This window comes from Tyto alba, unplaced genomic scaffold (genome assembly GCF_018691265.1).
Source record: "Tyto alba isolate M040663 unplaced genomic scaffold, T.alba_DEE_v4.0 Super-Scaffold_14, whole genome shotgun sequence".
Lineage (NCBI taxonomy): Eukaryota > Metazoa > Chordata > Aves > Strigiformes > Tytonidae > Tyto > Tyto alba.
In genome coordinates, this window is record NW_024881276.1 from 9,706,842 (window position 1) to 9,733,430 (window position 26,589).

Here is a 26,589-nt window from a genome sequence, read left to right on the forward strand (position 1 = left end):
GGCCAAACAGTGACCAGGCTGCAGCACGTGTTTCTGGGCCACGTGGCCAGATTTCCCTTCCACAGGGAGGGCACGGGGCTTGAGCATGCTTGGGACATTCCAAGATGTGGAGTCTGGAGATGGCCAGAGCATTTTGTAGGAAAGTCTCCCTGACTGGCAGCAGAAAGATAGCAAATTAACCCCAATGAATCACATGTGCACAGCTTAAATCTGGGACTGAGGTACCAACAAACACAACAGCCTTTATTTCAACCTGTGTGGAGAGGAAAGCAATACAAACTGTACCGAATGATCGTAATCTTAAGCACCTCCTGAATTTTTTAAAACTCCTCTGGCTCCTGTCTTGAAGGACATGTTAAGTGGAGCGTTTTTCTGAGGTCTTTAGAGATTGCTACATACAGTAAACCTTTAAATAACTGAGTGTCTCAAGCACATGGAATCACTATATTTTGCAGAGGCTTGGGCCTTTACCAAATGTATTCCTCCATCAGGTGGTGGGGCAGTTTATAAAAGCTAACACACTTTTAAAGAAGATTTGAAGTGACAGCTTTTTGCATGCCCATTATCCAACAGGTCTGACCGCTCTCTCCCGCAGTGAGACTGACAGACTGCGTGCGGCAGGGAGGAGAACTATCAGGGAAAGCCTGCAAGAGCTTTATTACCAGTTCCATTCTACACGTACATACCTGGCTTTCCCCTCCAAACAGGGATGATTTCCTTTTAATCTATCGTTGCATTTTCAAAGGGTTTCTTTTTTACTTGAAATGCAACTGCGAAAAAATGTCAAGTTTAGCTGAACAAATTCACTCCCTGTGTGGATCCAGTCACATCTGCTAACCACAGTGATGAAGCATTAGCTAGTTTTCAGCTGAGATATTCTGGCCTTTGTCCAAAGGATTTTGGGTTTCAGCCTAAAAACAATAATGTTCAGTTCTAGTATGTAGTTTTTAAATAAAAAGAAGACACACACACACCTTTTCCATTTTTTTTCTTTTTTTTTTTTGTAATGAAAGCAAACACCTTTGACCCTCCATTTTTGTTCAGTAACAAATACAGTTTTTTGTCAGAAGATGGTTTCTGTAGAAAATTTTACTGAGTTTATCATGTATCAACTCCACTTACAGCCAGCGAAGCACTGTAAGCTATTAAAGCTATTAAAAGGAAATTTTTTTTCAGTTGTGAATTTTGGCATTAGTTACTACTGCACGTAAGTAGCGTTTCGCTGAATAGCATGAGGGATGGGAAGAAGTGTTAGAGGTTGAGAGGGAGAGTTGGCACATATCACAAGGTAGAGGTCTAATAGGGGATTGCCACCTTGGGCTCCAGGACAATCTTGTGAGGTGACAGCTTTTGTACTGCAGAAGCTGTTGCATGGCTTGCTACTTATTTAGCAGAAATTAAAGCCTAGAAGGAATGGGAAAAGTGATGTCCAGCAGTTAGTTCCTGTTTATTGCCTACCTGTCTGGCTGCCTGTCTTTAAGGGTGTTACTGCCAATAATCAGTTTTCTCTGCACATTCATCCCGTCATGGATAGCAAGGTTTTCCTATAGGAATGATAAGGAGCCTTGAATGTTTCCCATAAAATTCACAATTTCTACCTCAGCATTTTAATATGCCTAAGCAGATTTTTGTCATCAACTCTGATCAGCATAATTTGGAGTGTTAGCATTTCCCTTGGACACAGACACATCTCCTTCTAATCACCACACTACTTGAGGAGTGTGAAGCAAGCAGGGAAGTTCCTCTCATGAAAACAGATCTTGGCACTGATGCTTAGAGGAAGATTTATATCTCTTCACAAGACATCTTAACAGCCTGCAGATTTGAAGAAGAGGAACAGAGGAGATAGCATCTTTTGTAGAGAAAGAAATATCGTCTTTCTCTGTGGAAGAATTATCTCACGAACAACAGCCAACATAGTATGTTCTGCTTCCAGTCCATATCTTATCAGCTTGGCAGATTGCAGATTGCCCACAGACATCCTGTCTGGACACGCCAGGGAACATGGTAATCGTCTTACTGCATTCAGGCATGCAGCATCCTGAAGTATGTGGCTCTGACCATGCTGGAGGTCAGGCTTAGAGGCTTGCTGGCTGAACAGTAGGTAAGCTGAACAGCCCTACGACTGCCGTACATGCAGAGTATGGAGGCATCCATTACTGCAAATTAGGACATCCTGCATTCTCACACTGCATCTTGGGAGGGCTATCAGGTATTTCTGCTACCTGTGGAAGGCAGAGAATTAAAACTTAGATACAATGACACCAAAAATACAGAGAGGATACCAGCAAAAGAAAAATCAATGTTAATAAGAAATAAGGGATACAGAAAAACAAAGTGCTGTCTTGTAAAGGAGAGAGAACTGTGATTAGGCAAAGAAGATAGGAAGGGTATGTACGAGTTAATTTAGAGATATGCTTTCCTGCCATAAAAGTTCTGCAACAAGTACCAGTTCAAGGAGGAGGAGAGTTCAGACATACGCTTTTTCAACTGCTGCCATGATGAAGGCTCATGGCATTAGCACCCTCCCTCAGGGAGAAACCTGAATCATGACAGTGCAAGGGAGATACAAAGCTGGATTTTGGGTGCACTTCCTTTCTGAATTATCTTTGGAAATCTAAGGAGAGGTAGATTGGAATATCTGAAAAAAATGTTTCTAATACAGTTTAACAATTTGAAGTTTTAATATTGCTGATGGTGTGGTCATAAAGCTTTATAAGCAATTCTCTAACGTTTTTTTAAGCAATTCTGTGTCATTGGAATAATACAGTAGTAATTTCTATAGCTTGCTCTAGCAAATAAATCTCAAGATTCCATAGAATGATTTGTAAAATCATCATTATGAAACTTGAAAACATTTTCATTCTTCCATCTAACATTTATTTCACACCGTAAAAGTAGCTTATGTTCCTCTGGTGTGTTTTGCATACTAGAATCATCATATTGCACTTGGATACTTTCTTAAAAATATTAATCTATCTCTAACTTCTGAAGTATTCTCAGCTCTGGGATTCAAGCTTCTGACAAATTTCTAACCATCTAGCCCAAATGGGACCATAGATTCTTCATTGGCATCAGTAGGATCATCGTTAGTCAGACCTTGGATTAACATAGAACAGAATGCTCATTTATAAACTGATGCAGACTGACTTTCATTTGACTTTGGACCAGACCTTTGTGGAAAAATGTATTCAGCAAGTGAAAGAAACTCAACATTAAAGTAAAGTAATTTGTTCACCAGCTGTTAAAAATAAACAGCTATACAAATGATGTGCTATAAACTAAGACTACCATTATGCATAAGAATATGTCTCTTTCTTTGACAATTGCTCTTTGTTTTGTGATAAGATGCTGAATGTGTAGGTCTTAGGAAGGCTTTATCACTGTTGGTGGCCTTCGTTAATTGTGCTTTTATGCAATACTAGTGCCACCCAAAATGTTTTCAGGCCTTCAGTAATGGGTAACTGACATTCTTTCTGTAATACTTCTCCCAACTAGAACAAGAGGCATATAGTTTTATGCAGCACTCCCACCACCTCTCAGGGAAACAAGTTTATCACTGAGGCAGCATTCACATTCCATCCAAAGCACACATAACCTAACGATAAATGTGAAATAAGCTGAATGACATGTAAGTGAAAAGCTGCGTTGTCTTGTCTTGATATGGAGAATTTTAAGATGAAAAGAATGGTGCTGACCACTTACTTGGTATCTTTTGATGAAATTTGTTGAAATAAATTATTATATATTTTATCTTTATGAGATATGGCAGGTGGATACGTGTTTCTACTGTGTGGAGAAACAAACTAAAACACACAGAAGTTGGGAGTTATACAAATATATACTGAAGCACTTGCGCAGAGGTGTGACTGGAAGGCAAGACTCCCTTTGCCCGGATTCAGTAAGCACTACTCTCCTTCATCTTGCTCAGTTTCAGTAAGGAGTTGTTTAATAAAGTGACTTACAGAGCCTTCTGTTTGAATTATTTGACTGTCATCTTTGATATTTAAGGTGTGATATGTAACTCTTCATGAGTTTTATTCATATGCAAGATACAGAGTAGCACAGCTGAAAAAGAGAAATTTTAAAAATAAAAACATCCCACTTTGCAGTATTCAAGCACATATTGATTTTTTTCCTTAAATCTTTGACTGCAAAAACTTTTCTATGTCAAGAGCTGAAGGAAGATAGAAGAGGAGGCATTCATCATTGAGCTTTATATACAGACCTAAATTTCAGCAAGGCCCTTGATAAATGTTACTTGATTGCAGGTTTCTGCCTACCTTACCATATGTGCTAGGAGAAACGCAGTGTAACAAATTAAATAAAGATGAACAACTTAGTGAACGGGAAGCATTCATATGGGAAGCTGTGTCATACCGAATAGAAATATTAAGTGGAATCCCATAGATTGTTGGTCAGGTCCTGTACCTCTGAGGCATGCAGTAGATATGAGTGATCCTAGAGAAGGCATGAACTGTGAACTAGTTCATCCTGCTAACAGCACAAAACCAAGAAAACTAGTGAGCTTCAGGTGAAATGTGAAGGGATTTCAATCAGATGTATAAAGACGACTGTCATTTCACTCTGACACATTGGTAGCAATAAAAAATTACAAGTGCAACATAAAAGGACTTCAAACAGAAAGCAGAGCGCTGTGTGAGAAACCTGGCAGTAGCGTATGTAGCATTTCTACATGGGGAAAAAATAAAGAAACTCATATTTCTTCTCTCTCCTGTTCAAAGCACGAGTCATTTGTGAAGCCAAAACGGAGCATCTTGGCTTCACAGGCGTTTGAGCTGATGCCAGGCTGTGATGATCTATGCTTACTGTATGTACACACAGCATTAAGAGGAGGCAATGTTATTCAAATGAACCTGTGGTTTACTAGATGAATTTAATTATTTCTGGTTTGTTTTTGCCCCTAGGGGCTAGTTTTTGATGGAAGAAATTCAATATTAGTACTTAGATGACTTGCAGTATACAAGCAACACTGCTGAGAGCATACCAAAAGCGGTGTTCAATTATAGCTCAGTGAAGTCAGTAAGGACAATGAGGTTACATCTGTTATTCACAAACTTCAGTGGAGAAAACTAGGTTGCACATAAATTGAATATATAGGAAAAAAAAAGAAGATGCTGAGATCAAGCATGGGTACAATTTTAAGTGGAGACCTACAGTCTCAGAGTAGTTTTCCCCACAATAATTCACAATAATTTCTCACAATAATAAAGAGAGAAAGTTCACAGTCTCAGTAAAGTCTGTAATTCCATACTTCTCACATCCAAGGTGCCCGTAGCCAGTTGTTTCAGTGGGAATGATTTTTGGAAGGAACCACTGCAAAAGTTTTGTAAGGGAGCCTTCATTCCTGCATCCCATGTTAAAGCTCCTCAAATTGCTAACTGCTTTTGAAAATCAGCCTTATCAGCAGAAAGCAGAGGGAGATGCTTTGTGGTTTAGCAGAGTGATAGGCAGTGATTCAAAGATAAGTAAGTCCTTATACAGTCATGAATCCCAGGTTAAAAAAAGCCAAAACATTTTCATGTTTAGTGGAAGGAAAAAGCAGTATTTCTATAGATGAAGTCTGTCAAGTGAGCTGTACTTAGGCTGAAGAGCATTGAGGTCAATGCTCACGTAGATTTACAATAGTACCTCTCTACTGGTACACGTAGTTGTTAGTAATTAAAAAAAAAGATTGTGTTTCAGCTGCTGCTTTGCTTGAATAGCTTCCCAGGCAATCACAGGAATGAGTGGGAGAAGGAGGTGTGCAGCAGAGGGATTTTAGTGCCGGTGGGAGATGGCCCAGCTAAGCTAATGTGTGTGCACTTGTGTGGTTGCCTAAAATAGTAACCAACCCAACTGGGCTAATATGAAAATGCCCTACTGAAGGGTTAGAGCGTTAGAGAGGAGAAGCATGCAAAAAAGGTTCCCTCCTTCCTCCACGGAAGGTGCTTCCACATACAGATGCGTGAGAGAAAGCGCCGACGCTGTCTCCTGGTAGCTGTGAAATGGGAAAGAGATGAAGGTGATAAAATGAGAAATGCATCGTTATGCTCTGCCATGTTTTGTTATAATGGAGCATCTTCACATTTGGAGGACCCTTTGTGACTGAGGCACTGACCACAAAGCCAGGTGGAAGAAGCAGCACTGGCCAGTGAAAACCAGCTTGTGGCCAGTACATGTCACCTGTGACACCAGGTCACAGGGCAGCTGTGTGTCCTGAGGAAAGAGTGCTTGCTGCTCTCTCAGTCACCTTATAGATGGGTCTCGGAATGGTCAGTGAGCCCACCACCCCTACTTAGGATCACCTCCCTCATGAAAATGGGGTGGCATTGTCTGACATTGCCTTTATACTGAAAAAAAAATGCATAAGAAACAAAAATGTTTCTTATGCATTTCTGTCCTGAAATTTCCCTTCCCTGGAGTTGAGACTAACTTGGAGGTGAAGTTTCTCCTTCACCTTATTCAGTTTTTGGTTTCAAGGTAATTGGCCTATAGAACTTTTCACAAACCCTTATAAGTGATTTAATTAGCTCAGTTTTTCAACTCATCGCTGCCTTTCTTCATGTTCATCTTTGTCCAATAGGGTTTAAATTTTGCTACTTAATGATGCTTTTGGAATCTGCCATCCAGCTGGGAGGACATTATTTGTCTGGATGTCTTAGCTGTTACAAACTCCATCATATTTACAAAGTGAAAATATGCCTTTTCCTGGCAGACAGAAGGACAGTGCTGAGTTACATCACTCTGAATATGCATAAGTTTAAGAACATAATTTTTAATGCCATATAACTTCCACAGTAGTCATTATTCTGACGTCTGAACGAGAATGATTAATACGGCTCATTGGAAGTCCTTGATAGAAATTAGGTATAATCATAAATAAATAAGCTCAGAGTATTTCTATGTCTGGATCAGTTGATCTTTAATTATGACTTGTTGGGTTGGTGGAACTCTAAAGTATAACTTCTGTGCATATCACCCTTAGCCTGATTACCATTTGCAAGAAGTGTTTGCAATTTGGCTGGGGTCTTGATTAGCCATTTTCAAAGAGGAACGTTGCTTGTCACCGTTGATGTAACGTGTCCATGCTCAGGCTCTGTGCTCAGCAGCCTGCAAGGTGGGAGCCATGTGACAGTCCTGCAGCACCCAAGACTTGGACATTGGCCCCCTCGGTGACATGGCTATAGACACACATTTCAGGTGAGTAGCTCAGCCACTGGAAGGAGCTGGTAGCCACTGAAAAGGACAGACAGTGGCTGGCCCCAGCTTTATTTTGAACAGACCTGCCTTGTCAGTCATTGGAAAATCATCTGTGAACTGTTTAAACCTGATCATAATCTGTTTCTCCTGGTTGCCAATGCAACTTTGTGCCAAAATGTGTTGGTGTGGATATAAATCTTCTGGTGGGACGTGACTTCCTGGGTCACAGTCCCAGCTTGCTTACAGCAGGGTGTCAGTTTATGTTTGTTCAAGGCAGTAAGGAATGCATCTAAGTTAATTATTACTTGGGATTTCTGTACATCTAAGTCTCTAAAACAGAAGAACATTGTTAAACACTACTGGCAGCTCCGAGGCTCCTCTCATTTTCCTTTACGTATCCCAGATTGATTGTGCCATGCATATTCACACTGAGTTGTATCTAATTCTGAGCACAGGATTATGTCAAAGGATCTTATTTGATAGATTAAAGGTTGGAAAAATACGGTTTAATTTTTTCTCCTGATTTTCTATTTTCCAGTAACTAAGGAATTTGTATAGCAATAACACTTGCTGCAACTCCATAGTGCACGTGAAAATCAGTTTGTTTATTTTACTTACCTATTTACTAGTTTTAAGATGACAGATAGTAGCATATGAAGAATTTTCGTAAGGATGTAAAATGCTTTATATAGCTTTGTTGATATAACTAGTGCAGAAAAAATACTTGACTTAATGCAAACATCAATAAATACAAATCAAACACAAAACCACAAACTGAATGTTAAAAAAATGCACTGCAATTCCAAACAAATCACAGATACAAGATTAGCTCCGTCACTGCTCTCCTCCAGCTCTGCCCACGCTTTTCAGTGAGCCTGGGACATGCCCACAGCTCCAGCACTGCCAGTCTGCCCACAGTTACTCATCCCTGTCTTTTCCACTTCTCAGTTCATTTCACTAACAGCCAGGGCTGGAGATGTTCTTGGAAGGAGAAGAGGAGCCCACCTTGCAAATGAGAAACACTGTATGAAAAGTTTTGACAGGGATTGTAAATAGGATAAGCAATGAGAAGAGGATTCTTTCCGAACACAGTCAAAATCAGTCTACCTGAAATATCAGATTATGCCCAAAGTCAGTGTGTGGGTCTTAATGTGCTGGGGTTTGAGTGGGGGTGTGGGGGTGTGTTGGGATTTAAAAAAAAAATTATATTCTATTATCCTATTGCCAGAGCATGTTTTTCACAGAATTGCTGGTAAGACTATAATTTCTGACATGTGAAAGGTTTTCTTTAAAAAACTTCTTTCCAAAGCTCTGAAAGGCCAGATTCAGTCACATGGGCAAACGTCATTTTATGGAGTGCTGCAACAGGACAGCAAGTTCTGGTACTGGCAGCTTGGTAGACCAGCGTAACACCAGAGACCAGTTTACATCTTGCTTTCATGAAATTTTAATATAAAGACTCAGCGGAGGCTCTGAGATACAGACTTTCACTTGAAGTATAATGTTTGGAGTTCCTTTTCTGGCTCTTCTTTATTGTACACAAAGTATTTCCACCTGCAGGACCACACACTGAATAGTTCAGATGATAGATAGTAAATGGAAAAAAGGTGCCACTTCATGGTCTGCTTGATTCAGTGCAGACCTCTGACTCCCAGATTGTCACTGTGAGTTCCTTTTGTAGTCACAGAGAGAAATGGACACTTCTAGGCATTATTCATTGTATCTGTAAAGCAGCCGTCTGAATGAGGTCAGATGAATCACATCCTAGAAGCCGCTGTGGAAGCAAGCGGTGGGTGACTAACATAGACAGCCAACTGCACCACAGACGTCTGACGTTAGCTGAGTCCTGTTCATGGGGGCTGTTGCCAAGATCGAATGAAGCTATAGATCAAGAGCATGTCTAGGTTAGCTACTGTCTAGAAAAATTCACCCCTTTCTTGCCCTTAAATAAGGTTCTCAATATTTCTACCTTTTTCCAAACTGAATTTGCCTAGCATGCTACATAGCAATTGTCCTGTGGTATTGTCACAGTACATGACTACTGAAACAGAAACTTCTATGTGTATGGAAATGCCATCAGACTTGAGTCACTGACACAACACGCAAAGTTCTCATTTTTTAATAATTCCTATAAAGCAGTAGTTAATCTTCTTTCTAGCAGCACAATCAAACTGGCAACATATCAGCAATTTTCTATGTATTTGTTTATTTAGTAAGCATGCTGTTGGCTTTACAAAATGATATTGAGACCTTATCCTTAGAAACCGTATTGCAGCCAGTGGAGTGAAACTCATGTAGAGTAAAAATAAGTGCTTGGCTCCACTGTAACATAACCTGTCATAAGAACTGGGATGAGGCTTCATCTTGCCTTGGTTTAGGTGGCCATCCCTACTCTTATGATGGGATTCATTGCACCCAAACATATCTCTATGAAGCTAAGATGCATTACATCCTATATGTGCCTTCTGTTCTTTGGTGAGTTCAAAGCCCGGGGTGAGGGTGTTAAAAGTCTGCATTTGGTAAGATGGGTCCCATTCTTCCAAAGTAAATGGAAAAATGTCAGACATGTCAACCAGGGAGAAATTAATTTGTGAGTTCTAGGAACGCTGTTTTGTGGGTTTAGTTGATTTTTGTCCTTTTTTTTTTTTTTTTTTTTTTTTTAATTTTGAAACAGCATGGCATCTTTTCCAAGATTAAAGTTATAGACATGTTTATCTCAACAAAATCAATTGTATTAAAAACAAATCCTGTACTGGAATTACCAGTTACATAACGTATGAAACCCTTTATTTAGGACCAGTTGTTGTAACTTCTAGCACATATAAATCAACATTGCTCTACTGGTTTCAATGTGTGTGCATCGATTCATGCCAGATAAGTATCTGGCCCCAAATGTTCAGTACATGATTCTCAAGATGCTATTGAGAGTGTAGTGAGAGGAAAGGATTATGTTAAATGCTGGTTTATTTCTGTATTTGTTCATTCATGAGAAAAGCACTGAGAAAAGCAAATAAATTAACATATGTCCTTTTTTTTTTTTTTTCCTCACTAGTTCTTTCAGTGTTCCTCTTGCTGGAATTTTAGAACAGGGAAGTCCAGAATGAGGAAGCTGCTTGTGCTGAAGGTTGGCTTCTGGGACCTATCTCTTTCTATATCATGCTATTTCTAGAAGGATCTACTGAATTCCTTCAGAGTAAAGAATTTGAACTGAGTGTCTAATTGTACATTAATGACTTCAGCAGCATGTTTTACATAGCGTGGATGAATATCTGCTATGCAGAATAGTAGAGAATCTGAGATGTGAGTAAGGAAAAGATCTAGTTAAAACACATGCAATGGGGAGAAAACACGAGAGTATAAGTGATCAGATTATCTAGTTTAATTGCACATGTGAGGAAACTATATGGGGTAACTATCTTCATCATCCCTCAAACTACTCCACAAATATTGCCTGATTAATCTTACATATGTAAGATGCTTTTACCCATATTTTGGAGATGTGAAAACCTACACAGCTTAAATAGCTTCTTCAAATTAGTGGGAAATCTTCAAGAAACACTCGCTGAGTTTGAGATGAAAACTTATATTTTCAAAAATAGCTTCTTATAACAGAAGTCCAATTAGTGATAGCTTGTACCTGAACTTTAGAGAAAATGATCATCTGTAGCTAACCCCTCAGGATGATGCTCACTTGGAAATACAGCCTTGCATGTCTCAGGCTAGATACTGAGTATCAAAAGCTATGTTTGAAGACTTGTATCTTTAAGGTCTGTTAGCAATTTGTCCATCGTCAGAAATCAAATTAATTTCAGTGCTAGGATCTGAACCCAGAAATGATGCCCAACCCCACATTTATACCATACTGCACCTGGAGTTTTTCACTACCCTGGAGTTTTTTGCTCTTAGATCATGTATTCAAACCAACCTTGTGAAAACAGCAATTACACTTGTGATAGGTCTGCTTAGCCTGAGTCAAAGCTTACTTTAGGAAAAAAATCCTGTCTGCTCTTTGCACAAGTGGAGATGCGAACCTCTCTTGTGATCCCAAGAAAAAGGCCGAAACATAAATCTGTGAATAGGCCAGAGTGTCTTGTTGGCATGTAACAGGCCCTTACAGACACTGGCATTTCAACAAGGCTGGTGCTAGGTTGTGCTCAGCCTCTGTCCTGAAAGTTAAGACTCTGGGCTCTTCATTGGCACTTTTTAATGGAAAGATTTAGAATGGTTTCCATTTCTTTTCTCCATTGTATGAAAATATGGGTTGGGCAATACAATAAAACCCCAGCAGGTTGTCAGGTTTGCATTTGCAACAAAGCTCTGCATCCCCAGTGTGGATTTTCCAGGTGTGCCCTCCAACCACTGTAGCCACTATGCTCCCTTTTCTGATGTCTTGTCTTTCTTAGGGCCTGCAATGAAACATCCTTGGCCTTGGTTATTATTGTTTAGCTGAAATGATCTTTGTTAATCGTTATCTTCAGTAATGCTAGCAGTGTTTTCGATCCATCTGTCTGTATTTCTACTCTGGAGGAGTTTTTCCCCTCCTTGGGAGAGATCACACTTTGTAGTTTGGTCCAGCCAAGGTGAGAACTATGGGAGAGCAGATGGGTCTAGCTTGTCAGAAATAGGGGTCCCAGTTAACTGCTTTCAGCACATCCACTTCCATGGCAGCTGCCTTTTATGTCCAAGACTCACATCACTGGTACTCAGCTCAATGATCAGATCCACCACTTTTTCCTCTCATTTTGCTTCTCTTCATCTACTCAGATACAGAGGTTCCTGTTGCCCACAGAAGTCCGGGGGTAAGGGCTGGTGTGCTCTGCCACAGGCTCCCAGAAGCCTGTTGCCCAGCCTCACCGTCCCGTTCATCCTTGCTCCTTCCCTGAATGAAGCCGTGCTTGGTGATGTGCTCCTGGAGTGGGGGTGTTGGGGGGCTGGAGGGAGTAAGGAGTTGGAGTACTCCCTTTGACATGCTCAGCTGTCATCAGACTTACTCAGCTGAAGGTTTTCTTCACTCAAGATTGCTGGGGAATGATTTGGTATTTCTTCAGCAACTATTTTACCACAGTTCTGTTTAAAGTGTAGTGCAGATTAGTAAGGAAAAGTTGACTCTTTACCTAAAGAAAATGTGTTTCTCACAGGTGTTTGTAAGATGCCTAAGTTCTTGAGATGTAAGATCTTTAAAAAGACCTGCTTTTCAAAAACTAGAGGCATCCTCCTCTGAAAATCAGAGGTCTTCAGTTGGGCAGAGGAAAATTGAGTCACTGAAAATTATTACACTGTTGTTTTTGAACGCTTCATCCGGTTCAGTAGACTGGTTTGTACTTTTCATACTGTGAGATTCAGTTGATAGAGTCTTTCTCTTATTGTCACTTATTTTCTGCATAAGTAGAAGAAAACTTTATTTTATTACAAACCCAATAGTCATATTCTATTATATGAATACGGATCCCAACAGAGGCCAGGAAAATGAAGCACAACTCTGCCTGTCCCTCCTTACACCAGAAGACACTGACACATCATTAGCACTAGGCTGAAATCACACAGCACACTTCCTGTATTTTACAACAGGTGGCATAAAAATACTTTAAAATATTTGTTACGGTTAATCTCAAGGCTTGTTTCAAGGTGAAGCCACACAATAGTTTTAGAAATTATCATTAAATCATTATAGCCCAGACCGTGGGACTGCAATTTTCACATTGATCCTCCCCGTCAGCGGCATCGACATGGACTGGCATGAGGGAGCGTCACCGCAGCAGAACCCCGCTGCGTCCCCGGCCGATGGCCAGTGCTGCCGGTAGCTCTCTACCAACAGCAATGTTAGTGGTTCAATAGCTGCTCTGATGTGGACACCTGAACTGGGCAAAGCCAAGCAAGATGTGCAGAGGAAGGCTGTATGCATGTATGAACGTATGTAAGGGGTAGAGCAAGAGAAGAGGCACAGATTCACTGACCAAGACTGCTGAGTCCCAGGAGCAGTTCTCTGTGCCAGCTGCTTCCATCAACTTTAAATACAATGGACGTTTATGATAATCCATTGGGAATCTTTACCGTGATTCAGTGAGTAAGCTAATACACCTGTACTTCATATTTTAAGTTAATGGGAATATAAATACTTAAATATATGCATACTTTGCAAGGGCAATATGGTTTTAAATACTCACACTTCTGTGCCCTTAATGATAAGACATGTTTTTAAATGACTTAGTTAAACATTGAAAATAGTTTGACCTTTGAATTAAATGAATCTAAGTAGCATTTCAACAAAAGGTAAAACAGACATCCTAGATAATTTATTGAAAATGCCATAGAACTGCAGTGAACTTCAGAAAGTGAAGAAAGGAATTGGGCATTTTCTTTCTCTAAAGAATGCTGACCCTCTGAGAAGTTTTAAGAATCCTTAGCTGATTTGGCAAGCATGTATTTATTTCACAAAATCATTTGAAAGATCCTGAAAGTTATGAAGCTAAGTTCCCATTACACTGCATGCTATGTTTGTCTTTAAAGAATGAACTCCTATCTCAGATAAATTATTCAAGATTTCACTGTACTGTATGTATGTTGGGTCATAGCATAGGAAATGTTTGTTTAAAGTGTGCTTCACCACATTTATTTGTCAAAAGAGGCTAACACTCAGGAGGGCTGGGAGTCAATATGCCTGCTTCCAGTTCCACCAAAGACAACTTTTCAACCAAATACATATTAGGTAACTTTTTCTGAGTCTGTGTTTTTTCATCTCTAAAATGGGTGTAAAACTAGAACTTTCTGAGTAGCAGTGTGGAAAGAAACTCAAAATTTGCATGGTCCAAGTCTTCAAGAATTGTAAAGTCTTGGACTCAGCTGGTTCTTTCTAGTTGAATAGAAGTGTCTTTTCCGGGCGAAATGAACTGCAGCTCAATCTTCTCTGGGTCTTTCAGGAATGTTTGTTTGTTGTTTTGGGTTTGGGTTTTCTTTTGTGTGTGTTTGGTGTGGGTTGTTTGGTGTTTTATTTAATTTAACTTTTTCTGCCTCTATTTAATTTTCCATAAATGAGACAAAATAAGGTAAACCCAAAGATATCTGTATGTTTTCATTAACCATATGATCATAAGGTTTGTGTATCTTTTCCTTCTGCATTGTTTCCTTTTTATTACTATTTGTCATCTTCATTTATCAAGGCAAGATTTAAATCTATGCCAGAAATCCTTTTGAATAGCGACCTTGTCTTTTCAGGTCTCCAGTGAAAAGTATTCTAGAGCATATTAAAATAACTGCCAGAATTCTGGATAGTTTCTTTATCAACCTAAAGTTCATCCTTCCTCTTCTTCTTGCACTCAAAGGCAGATGCCCTACTGCTGTGGGGTCAGCTTGCCCCCTCATTCTGGATGCTACAGGTAAATACAGGAACTGGACAGGCTGAAAAAAAAAAAAAAAAAAGAACAGAAACAGAGACACAAAAAGGATAGTGAATACAGAACCATATTAATAAATATTTCCCTTTCCCCACTTTCCCCTCTCCCAAGACAGGAAACCAAAACCTGAGCCTGGAATAGACAATGCAACTAGAGTCCAAATCAGCCCATTCCCAGGAGCAGCAGAGGGATGGCTGCTTCAGCTCCACGTACACAGGGGACATGCCCGGGGTGATGCAGTTGTCCTTGGTCTCCCAGGAGCTCCAGATACTTTGCCTTTGAGGCCTGTTGAGCTGCTATGTAAAGCAAGGCAACCACTGCCAGTTTAATGGGGCATGACAACTGAACTCCTATAGGAAGATTTTCCAAATAAATTGATGGAAAGATACGATCATCTTACTATGTGCTCCTTCACATTTCAGTGGGACTGAAGTGTGTTTACAAATTCCTGTTTTCAGTAAGGGTTTAGGGCACCTAAAAAAAAGTTATTAAAGTTCATAATCACCAGTTATTCTCAGCAGGCTTAGAACTGCTCAAAAAATGTTTTAGTTTTTTTTTTTTTTTTCAAGTGTAATTCTTTGAGCACATTACATCAGAACAAAAGATGCTGGGAATGAGTGGGCAGTGCTTGTTCAGGCTCTGCAATAGAGCCATGAGTAAGAGGGAGAGCTCTCCATTATGCACATTCCCCTTAAAACATGAAGAAAGCTGGCAAGTCCTGCACAAGCATAAGTAATACTGATGAGAATTTTGGAAGCTTAAAAAGAAAGGATATTCAGACACAGTCATTACAGTCTCAGTTCTTTGATTATCTGGATGAGGAGTGCCAGGGATAAAAAAGGGTTACGCAGTGAATTAAATGGGCACTCTTGTATAGCCATCAAGCCCCTATATTATCTGTTGCAGAACCAGATTCAGTCATTAGAGAGGTAGGCTGAGCTTCTTCCAGAGAATCCACCTATCGCTCTGGAAGTCAGTAATATAGCTCCCTAACTTCTTGTGTAAAGCCTACTCACAAAGCTCGATTAGGCATATGCTCCTTGATAGAAATGGCTGAGTCTTCCTCTCTGTGGAAACCATTTATCTCTATAAACAACTGTGCTTCATTGTGTTCAGAATGGAGACAAGCAAAAAAAAAAAAACCAAACCAAACCAAACAACAACAACAACAACAACAACATAAACAAACAAACAAAACAACAAAACAAAACAAAACAAAACAAAAAACAAAACAAAAAAAAAAAAAAAAAACAAAACAAAACAAACCCCCAAACCCAACCCAATCAACAAATCAAAAAACAAAAAAATCCCCAAAGAAAGAAGTGTATCTCATCATCTTCCTCACAACAGTTGAGCAGTGAGGGTCATGCCTGTACATTGGGGTGTTTTTCTGGTTCTGTTTCTGACATGCTTTTCTCTGAATGCCCATCAAGATGGCTGTGAAGTGACATTGCAGGAGTTTAAACAGAGGAGTTGGCTTTCTGGAAAACAGTGCTTGTCGTTTCTGTGATTTGGCAGGAATAAACATCTCCCCTACGCAGCCGCACAGTGCTGTCCTCAGAGCACCACTTCTGACTCATGAAGCATCAGAACAACAGGCGTCCCTCCATAGACATGCTTGGAAGATGACAATCTCTGGCAGTGACGGCTTGAGCCAAATACTCTTTAGGAGCCAATTAGTATCAAAGTGCAACAGAAAAGGCTCATAATGTCAGAGGACTTCAAAATCAGTGATTGTACTGCTCATTTTTAAAGTTTTGAATTACAGAAAGGGAGGTATTTCCTAATTTGAATCTATTTGAGAGACTTAACTATGTAACAGCAAAGCCACCAATAATCCTACCTCTTCAAATAAATAAAGAAAAAAAATCAGTAGCAGTCATAGTGGTTCATCAAACTTAACAGTCTTGTACAGACAGTGTGAGCAGTGAGTGACACTTTTAACTTTGCAGTCAGAATCTCTTCCTACACAAAAGATTTCCCTGGATCAAGACCACTCCTGAGAGATCCAAAGACGTGTTTGCATTAGCAGTTCCGATCAGGAGTGTACTTGGGAAGCAAATATCTTGTCCCATTTACTGTACTTGCATTCTCAGTGTGAAGTCATCTTGGAGCATATGAACTGGATGCCCCTCTGATGAAACCAGGAGATGAGGTCCAGCAAGGCACCTGCTATGCACCAACCACTGGACATTCTGTGCAGGTCCCAAATGAGAGCTAGTCTGAAGTAAAATCCTTAAAATGTGTACAGGGTGGCCCCCAGCTCCTCTGCACCCACTGTTCCACTCTACAGATCCATTCCAATTACGTCGTGCTAGTTGCTAATGCAGAGATGCCCTAGACTTCTAAAGGGGACAGTCAAAATCCAGCTGGCATTGAGCCAGATCAGCTATTAGCTTGCCAGCCTTTGCAGTAGTTTGCATTGAGATTATGGAAAGGTGCCAAGCAGGAAATCTATGACTGCAGTATGGATGATGTTTAAAGCAGTTTTTAGCTTTAGATTAGATGAGGGTTTCCAAAAGAGTTGTCTTAGTGACTTTTTTTGCTGCTAGATAAGATGTGTTGTTCTCTTTTTTTTTTTTTTTTTTTTTTTTTTTGTTTTAAACTGTGCTCAGTATCGTTGTGTGGAAGACTGTGTCAAGATAGAGCAAGTTCTAGATAATGCCAGCAAAAAATGGCAGTCACTGTCGTAAGCCATCCACATTGAAACAAAGGCAAGGTAGAGCAAGTGTTAGAAACACTCTGTCAGAGAGATCATCTGGGTGATGTAACTGAATCTGTGACCTTCCTTAACTCACAGGGGATCTTTTCTGCTCCATAGGTCCCTGAAATAGCTGACTTCTGTCTAGATTTAAATAAGCCACTTGTAAATAATTTTGTCATGCGTACTGGGAGGGAAAAATTCTGTCTGCAATCGATTTTGTTCCTGTACTTTCACAGCATTTTGCCACAAGCCCTCTGTATTGACAGGCTTCCCAGACCTACAGTGAATTCACAGTGGCTGCCCTAAATGTTTCGTGTCTGCTGTTTTCCCTCTTCCTGCATGTTCATGTTGAATAAACATTGAAATTTATTCCTGTCCCTGAAATATTTGCATACTGTGGTAAAGTCTCTGAAAAGGCAAATGTATAAGATCATTCTGTGACCATCTCTGTAAAAGACACTTCACTGAGAAGGTCCAGTTGGGAACAAGAACCAGGTGACTGTTAATCTGAGTTATGCTATGTTTACATCTATTAGAAAGTTTATATTAATTTTAAATGGTTGGATACTGAGATTATAGAATTTTTTACTTCAGTCAGCCATTACAATCTAGCTAAGACTACTATAAGTGATCACGATTATCATCTCACATTAGACCATTGGCCTGTCTTTGTGGAAGGATGGGGTGACATCAGACGTAGGCCGCTGAGCTCCTGTTGGATAGGAACACGATGGTAGTCTTTGAGCTGATGACCTACAACTGAAAGCAAGATAGATCGTTATGTCAAGTGTTACTTCTCTTGAAAAAGGCCAAGGACTGATAGCCTTTGAAGAAGATCAGCCGGCAAGGTGTTCAGTGTTGCCTGTGCATTGAGCAGGAGGTTGGATGAGAGACCTCCTGAAGTCCCTTCCACTCTGAATGACTCTGTGATGATGTTGACAGGACAGTGGAGAGGAAACATGATAGAAGTATCTTCTGGAAAATAAGTTTATGTGCCTCTCAGAAGTCCTGGATATGTCATGTAAATGCAAGCCAAATACTGGTTTATGATGTTGATGAAATCAAGTGAGCTGTAGGCAATTATAGTACAAGTGTGAAAGATTGTATTAGCGAATCAGACACATGCTTAAGCTAGCAATAATACATTTTGGCTTCTTCCTCTGTGATATCCTTCCTTGCACCTTAATACCCAATACTTGACAGTGGCAAAGAATGTATTGGCAACTTCAGTCTTCATAAAGTTGGCAAACAGAAAAGGCATTTTTTTTTCCTTCCCTACTGAGAGTGGCCAGCTATTTGTTGGTTTTTCAAATCAGGACACCCAGCTGAAACGCAGCTTTTCAGTGGTCCTGAGTGTTTAAACACACTTGGGGCAGCTGCAGAAGAATATCCCCAGATTGTTCCGTTTTAGTTTGCAATAAAATCTCAGTATCAAAGATTGCCCAAAACAAGATAGCTCAGGCTTGCAAGGGTCTGGATGTGGCAGAGTGGAGCTTAATGTAGGCTGAGACATCCTGAGCTTCAGCACAACAAACTAGAGCTCACTCAGCAGAAGTGGGGGTAACACTCCCCTGCAATCCACCATTCTTGTAAACATATTCTTGTAACCTTTCAAGTCAATAGCACATAGGTATTTTTTTCTAAAGTGTTGTCTGGCACCTACCTGCATCATGAGTCACCTTTGATAATGTGCCTCTTTGAGCCCAGTTTTCAGAGCTATTGATTGCTGGTGCTTCCACTGACAGAGAGTCTGGAATGGAGGGCTCTTATCTGCAGCTCTGCAAATCGAGCATCAGATGTTTCTAGTGTTTCACAGCAGAATCAGTGGTCATTTTAAAGGGTTCTTGCATGTATTTCTGTGATTTTATGGTGGTTTTACCGCAGAACTGCTCAGAGAGGGAAATATTCATTTGCATGCTGCACAGCATAGGCAAGAAGCCAGCTCTGTGCTATTACAATGTCTGATCTCAGTAAGGCAAACATCCTTCTGAAAGGAGCTAATGTTTCTGTCTATTCAATCCTGATTCACAGTTCAGCTCTTTCTTCACTCAAGCACCCTAGGGATAATTGTTAACTTCTCTTTTTTATCTTTTTAATATTTTTCTCTTCTCCTTTTATCTTTATTCCTGGATTAAATGAAGAAATTATTTGTTCACGTTCCAGTCCTTTTTTCCCTTTTCAGTAAATCTTCTGCAATATTTTTTGCTATTGGTATGCTGCATGTCATGTATACTACTGTTAATTTCAGGATGAAACTGTGAATTATTTGCATGAAGAACATTCACGTTGCATGGTATGAATTGTACCATAGGGGGTACACGTTGTTAACTAATGCATATGTACATATATCTTCAAAGGTATTAAATGTGTTTTTCATCAAAACCAAAGAATTGTTCTAAAACATTTCATAAAAAACGTACTTGATTATTTTTTTTTCCTTCTGTTTATGAACACAGATCTTAATATTTAATATAGTCATTAGTAGAATCTCAGCAGTAATTCTTTATCTGCTGTTCACTTGCTGCCTATGTACCACAAACACTTTACAAAAATCAAGCAACATGGATCACAAGGTGTGGTTTCTTCTTTCTGAGAGGATATGAGTGACTATTAAAAGGGAATTTTCTTCTGTGAATGCAAACTTTAAAATTATTTTTCTATAAATACCATGCAAAAAACAATTCATATTTATCACTTGTATTCCTGCCAGGAAATTTAATTGCTGTTCACAGAGAGCAAGTATGGAGAAGAAATATTTCATTTAAATATTTAAACCTTTCCAGTATATGCTTTATCTGGGAAAAAACAAAACAAAACAAAAAAAAAACCCCAACAAAAAACAAACCACCACAAAACTCTTATAATTGGAAGAAACTTTGCATTTATCAGCAGAAAGGCTAATCATGTCTGTCTTATCAGTCTGCTTATGCTTTCTCTAACACAGCAGTTGCCCTCTACACCTGTAGTGTCCGTATGGACCCCTTGCCTTTCCAGGTGAACAGACACAGGAGCTAATTATTCTTGTGATGATCCTCCAGGTGAAGTCTGGGGAGCGTTTTGGAAGCACAGCACAAGCCTCTTCCTGCTGAACCAACATGCCTAGTATGCTGAAATGCTGAATAAATAACTTCCCTCCAAAATCAATGCATGTTATATATTGCTCCTCTATTTAAATAACATCCTCTTTATCTCAGGGCTTCAGGGTTAGAGCTGCGTGATATGAAGTCAAGTAATCCCTGCATGGTTTCAGGCTTCATCTGGAGCCCAGCTAGGGCAGCACAGGCTATTCAGCAATCTTTTTCCTCCAAACACTTCTGCTTGGTCCCACTGTGTCTTTCCTGACAAAGACACTCCACTGTGAGTGACAGTCCACAGCAGTGTCGGTGAGGCACTCAAAGCCTTACCAGCCAGTCTTTCCCCCCAAGCCGAGGTCAAAGCCCTCGCAGCTGGTCTAGAGCCCTTCTGCAACCACCTCGTGGAGCAGTATCTGCTGAAGTATCCTCATGCTCAGTCTGGGGAAGATGGGGTTAAGGAGTCTCCGAGCTCCTGGTTTGGGGCTGCTGATGCAGATGGGGCTGCCCAAGCAAAGGCACCTGTTCTTACCCCACCCTCGGTCACATCTCTCAGCACTGCTGGAGGGGGCTCATGCAACAGCCATGGCTGGCAAGCTCAGCTTCCCGGGGTGGGAACTGCCAAATTAAAAGCTTCCACGGATCTTTTATGGTGCTACAGCAAGAGCCCTTTGCAGGAGGGACAGCCACTTCTAAATACCTGTGTTTCCACAGATAGATTTTAGTAAAGAGGTCAGAGTTGCACAGCTTGCCTGGGGTCCTACTAAGATCCTGCCATCAGTCCCTGGGATCTGGACTGGGGGCAACGAGCAGCCATTTCATAGTATGTTTGTAATTCAAATGAGACTTCGTCTTCTTTTACGGCAAAAATCCAGCATTAGTATTTTGTTAACATTGATATATTGAAGCTGGAGCAGCACAGCTTAATGGATGTTAATGAACTTTGTATAAATGGAAAAGACACATGAGTGCTCATCTCGTTCCAACCTTGACCCGATGCACCCAGTAGCATAGGGGAGGTACGGCTGTGGGACTTGATCAGGTAGCATCAGCTCACACCAGAGAAAGTTCTCAACATCCCTGCTTATACTGACACAGGAAAAGCTGTCAATTTTTTCCTCCCCGGCTGTCAATCCTTCTGCCTCTTACAAGAGGAAAAAATTGCTGTGGTTTATTGTGACTACATACCAGTTTAACTGGTGTTTATAATCTTATAATCAAATATTTTACCTGCAGGGAAAATAAATTTCAACAGTCAACTATAACATTGAATTGAAAAAATACAAATGGTGTTAGGAAAATGCTATCCTTTCCTGTGTAAAAGCATCAGTAGCAGCAGGGAGAAAAATGTCTCATGCAATTTTTTATTTTGAAAGTTGTTATTTACCTATTTCTAAACAGTTAAGCTTGTTTTGAAAGGATATCACCTTAACACATGAGGAAAGAATGCATTCTTTTCAAGATTTGTAGTTCTATTCCTTGCTGAAGGTCATGAATTTTGGCTCTGCAACTCATTGACCTAGTCATCAAGAGTCTTTTTTAAAAAAAAATTAAGCAGTACTGTGCAGTCAGTGTATCCCTGAGCATCTATATAGGAAGGAATGCTTCTTATAAATTAATTTTCCTTGTCTCTAAGAAGCTTTCTCTCTGATTCATATGGGTCAAAACTGTTCCTCTTATGAAAACAATTTAGAAAATTCAAAGGTAATCCAATTCTAGGCTCTCTGCCATCCAGGTGCTTGTACCCAGCAGGAAAAAAATATCTCCTTAATCCTTTTTTGTTTTTATAATTACTTGTTTTTCTGCTTCCCAGCAGTTCTTCTGTTCAGTACAAAAGTTACCATATCCAATTATACCTTTTTGTCCTTGCTTTTAAAGTCTTCACATCTCTTTGGTTATCTATTAACACAAGATTAATCACTTGATTAATCTCAGATTTTTTTCTCATCTTGCACTGTGACAGCCACCAGACATTTGGTGGCATGATCTTAAGATTTTTGTGTGGCCAATATATATGTGTGACTGCACGGGGAAAAAAGTGGGTAAACTAGAGAGGAGGCAAGAGTGAGAACATTAGGGATCATTTAGCATGGTAAATGCTGCAGCATTTTGGAGAACAGCTTCCACATGTGATCAGCTAATAGCTTCTGATCTACGTTGCTTTGTATTTCATTTTTATGTAACAGAGGCCGACAGGAAGGGCACTTCTTGGCAGTTAATGATCACTGCCATTGACCTAGACAATCAGTCAGTAACTGGAAATATCTGACCTTTATGTCTTCTCTCCTTTGATGATTCTCTTTAATCATATATTTTTTTAACCTTTCCTGTTGGATCTAAAACTCCGTGTTTTGATATTAATATAATGTGCCATACTACAATGAAAAGATCTTTTTTTCCCCAGTCTGTTCCTGACAGTTATTGTAACCAAAATGAAAGCAAGATTTCATTCTGAAAGCCCCATCATATTTACGCTGTTTTCTAACAATTTCTCTTTCCCTCTCTTACCTTTGTTGGAGCTGCTATCACTTTGTACTGTCCACAGCATCTAATCTTCAGAGTTCAGTTCAGAAAAAGTCCTGGATTTGTCAATGATTGTTTGCTTAAGATCTGCTATAATATGAGTATTTTAATCTAGGGTATTTAAAGGTGTCCAAAATTTACTTTCTCTGACAAAAATAGACCAGTTGATGAATACTATAGTCTTTCTTTGGGAATAGGTTATTAACAAAATTTTAGTTTTCAGATTACTTGGTTTTTATTTTTTAAGCCATTGTGAGTTCAGATGTTGGCATGAACAGAAATCGACTTACTAGAGTATATCATACAGTGATGTTCATAAAAGGACTTTGATTTCTAAGCCATTTTTTGAATAGCTGCATATATTAGCATAAATATTTATACACTTCTGGTCAGGGAGAAATGTTCTGATTTATTTAGGCACATATGAATACAAAATGGAATCCCGAATTTACAGAGTGTGCTATTGTCTAGTCATTTTCTTAAAAACTGTACCTAGTCAGTGAAGCACTGAAGGCCACGCCTAACTTGCTAGCCCCCAGCGTTGAAGCACAGGGCTCAGCTCAAGCATGGGTGCTACTGCTCTGACTGCCCGGAGCCTTAGAGAAAGGCTTTGCTCCCCGTGACTGAGGCCTGGAAACACATTAGCTTTCCAGCCAAGCACAGCAGACGGGGCAAGTTCAATTCAGTGACCAGATTGATTTCCACGGTCATATTTTGTTTTGTCTTCTGGTTAAGCCTGTAATACTATTTCATGTGTAGCATAACATACACTGTAATCCAAAAGAAAAAAACAGGCCAGTCCAAGGGCACTGAACCACACCCTTTGTAAATGGAAAGTAGCACAAGTCCAATGATTTTAATGGCCAGCAGTCTCTGGTATTCCCATTAACATAGTGCCTCTAGCCGGAAAGATGCAGGAAGGTTAATGTTTGTTAACATATTCTGGTCTTCTTTTGATGAAATACAGAGCTACTCTGTCCTGCTCAGTGTGGAATCTCTGTATTTGACTCAAGCATCACAGAAAAGGTTAGAGTTGTTTATGAACTGCATCTTTAACAAATTGAATTTATGTATTATAGGATTCAGGTAGGTTTGGACAATATTTCTAAAGTGATATGAAACTTACTTTTTGATGCCTTATGAATTATTGTCTGTGAAATATTTGTTGAGATTACTGTGCTTCAGTGAATCGGTGAAAAATCATCTATTGCTGAAAAACCTGAATTCCTGAGATACTACAGTAACTTTCTATACCAAAAACAATATAATATTGGCATAGCACTTTATGAGCACTGCTCTTGATTATCTACAATAAGATTTTGCCCTCTCCAAAGCACAACTAAGTCTGGCCATTAGCATTATGAAAAGAATGATTAACTCATTTGCATGAGTTTTATTATTAATCTCATTCCCTCATAGGAAAAAAAATTGCTAACAAACTCTACATAGTAAAATATTCAAAAAAGCATCTCAAGACTGTATAATTCACATTTATTAAAGTTTATTATATTTTCATCTTATTTCCTGTTGGCATCAGAGATCTGACTGTCTATTGTGTTGTTTTTTGTGCTACCACATTTTTTGAGCTTTCCATCAAGTCAAGACTTCTTTGAGCATCAGATCAAAATTTTGTATATATTTTATATCCAGACACAACTAATTATCCAGGTATAGCAACGCTAACTACTGTGTACATACAAAACCAAGAGTGAGATGTATATTCATGTATATAAAACCAGATTTTTTTGAATACTGACTAATTTATTGAAGAGTCTTGTGTTTTTTAATGCTAACACTGGCAGTTTTTTTTTACCTTGTAAGTTTTCTGAAAATTAAATAGCCTTTTTTTAATCTCACACTTATCCAGCTGCCTGAGATTCTGCTGAACCACTCACACTTAGACTGTGGTCTTTGTCACTATCTGTTATATAGATGACAATGGTGATCAAAATGCTATCACAGCTGTATTAATGTAGAATGCAGCATGCACTTATGTTTTATTGTCTAAGATATTCATAATTACTTGTACTTGGTTGATATTATATTTAAGAAATACATACTGCAGGCTGTACATCAGTATGTTTAGGAAAACAGAATTAAAATATACGGGGTAAATAAATATTACAATAGGCCTGTTTGTATTCGTATCACGACGCTGAGGTTATACCTACTTTCTGAAGAACAGGATGCTTCAGCCAGGCTTCCTCAGAAATAACTTGGTTTAGAGAGGGGGACCACAGCATTTGCAGAGTGGGAGAAGATGGATAAGGAAGAACAAGGATTTGCTGGGGGAGGATTACAGCTGAGATACAGTCTTTAAAGAATGATAGCATGGTAGAACAAAACCAATTGCAATTTATTGGAAATAAAGGTAGCGTATGAGAGGACTGGGCAGCCTGGGCTTTGCTCACTGTGTGGAGATGTGCTGGACCCTGGAAAGGCTCACCCAGCACATCAAGATGTCTGGATATAGATGAGCCTCTGTTTCTTTCCTGCAGGCCTTACTCATGTAAAACTCATTACCTGACAAAACCAGGCTGTCCAGCCTAGTTCATCCTGATACTAGACTGTTTTCTGTCTCGGTGCTAACAGCAGTGGGGAAAAATCCATAAGCATCCCAGAGAACACTTAGTTGGTGGGCCTGCCTGTGAGAGTGGACTCTCATTTCTGGCACCAAGAAGCCAGTGAGAAAAATGAACTGGTATTCAAAATGCCTGGCCTCTCCTCACCTCTAGAATTTCAGGAAACACAGCCTAGTATATTGTTCACTGCACAGATCCCTACTTTGATTTGCTTGGTAGCCTTAAGGAAGGTGCCTACCCATCCCCTGTCTTCAGTGGTGACAATCACAACAGAAACTTCGTGAAGTGCCTTGAAACCTGCTGGCAAAAAATGTCACCCATGAGCTGCCGCTAAATAACCACACCAAAGCCTGCCTCCCCGCCTGCGCGGAAGAGCGATGTGTGCTGTGCCTGGGCAAGGGGGTGCTGGGGAACGAGCTCCAGTACGCAACTCAGCTAATTAAACATTAATGAAATCCTTTCAAAAGAGGGAGTTTTGCTTCACACTTCCGTACGTTTAAATCCAATCTGTAAATGTTTGTTTTCCCCATTTTAGCTCTTTAATTTATTCCTCAATTTCCTAGCCTTCAAAATGATAATAAAATGTACTAGATTTGAAATAGAAGTCTCCAAACAGTATTTTGGCAATCTGTTAGGAGTTGCAATACCTATGGATTACCCTGTAAATCTAAATTATTGGCACTCATGAGAGATTATTTCCATTTATTTTGTTTTATTGTGTAATATTTTGCAGCTATGGCTACAGTGTTGTTATTAACTTGTGATAGTTCTACACCCTGGTAGGCCATTAGATCATTTACTATGTAAAATTCGGGCCTCCAAAGTAAGATGGTGCTAAGCAGTGGAAACATAGGAGTCCCAGCTGCTCAGCCTCTCCAAGGATTTGAGCCCTTTGTTATCGGATAAATCTCAACAGAATTTTAGTTTGCTCTTGGAAACAGTTACTAGAATTTATTTTTTATTGACCTGCTATAATAGAGATAAGAGAAAAGCATAGAGATAACAGAAAGCATTGCCACAGCACAGGATGATTTTAATTTATACAAATAAGCTAACGATAGGAAAACAGCCTTTCCAGATGCAAAGATAGTTTTCTCATTGTAAACGTGCTTTCA

General features: G+C 39.6%; 1 protein-coding gene across 3 annotated transcripts in view; it reads left to right on the forward strand.

Annotated features, from left to right (window-relative positions):
- Positions 1-13,202: 13,202 nt before the first annotated feature.
- Positions 13,203-26,589, forward strand: part of FRMPD4 (FERM and PDZ domain containing 4) — a 357,231-nt gene continuing 343,844 nt past the window's right edge. For all 3 annotated transcript variants that reach the window (XM_032986921.2, XM_032986922.2, XM_032986923.2), the window contains exon 1: positions 13,203-13,263. In XM_032986921.2, coding sequence (XP_032842812.2) covers positions 13,220-13,263 — 44 coding nt within the window. In that variant the 5' untranslated portion in view covers positions 13,203-13,219. The remainder of the gene's footprint in view (positions 13,264-26,589) is intronic.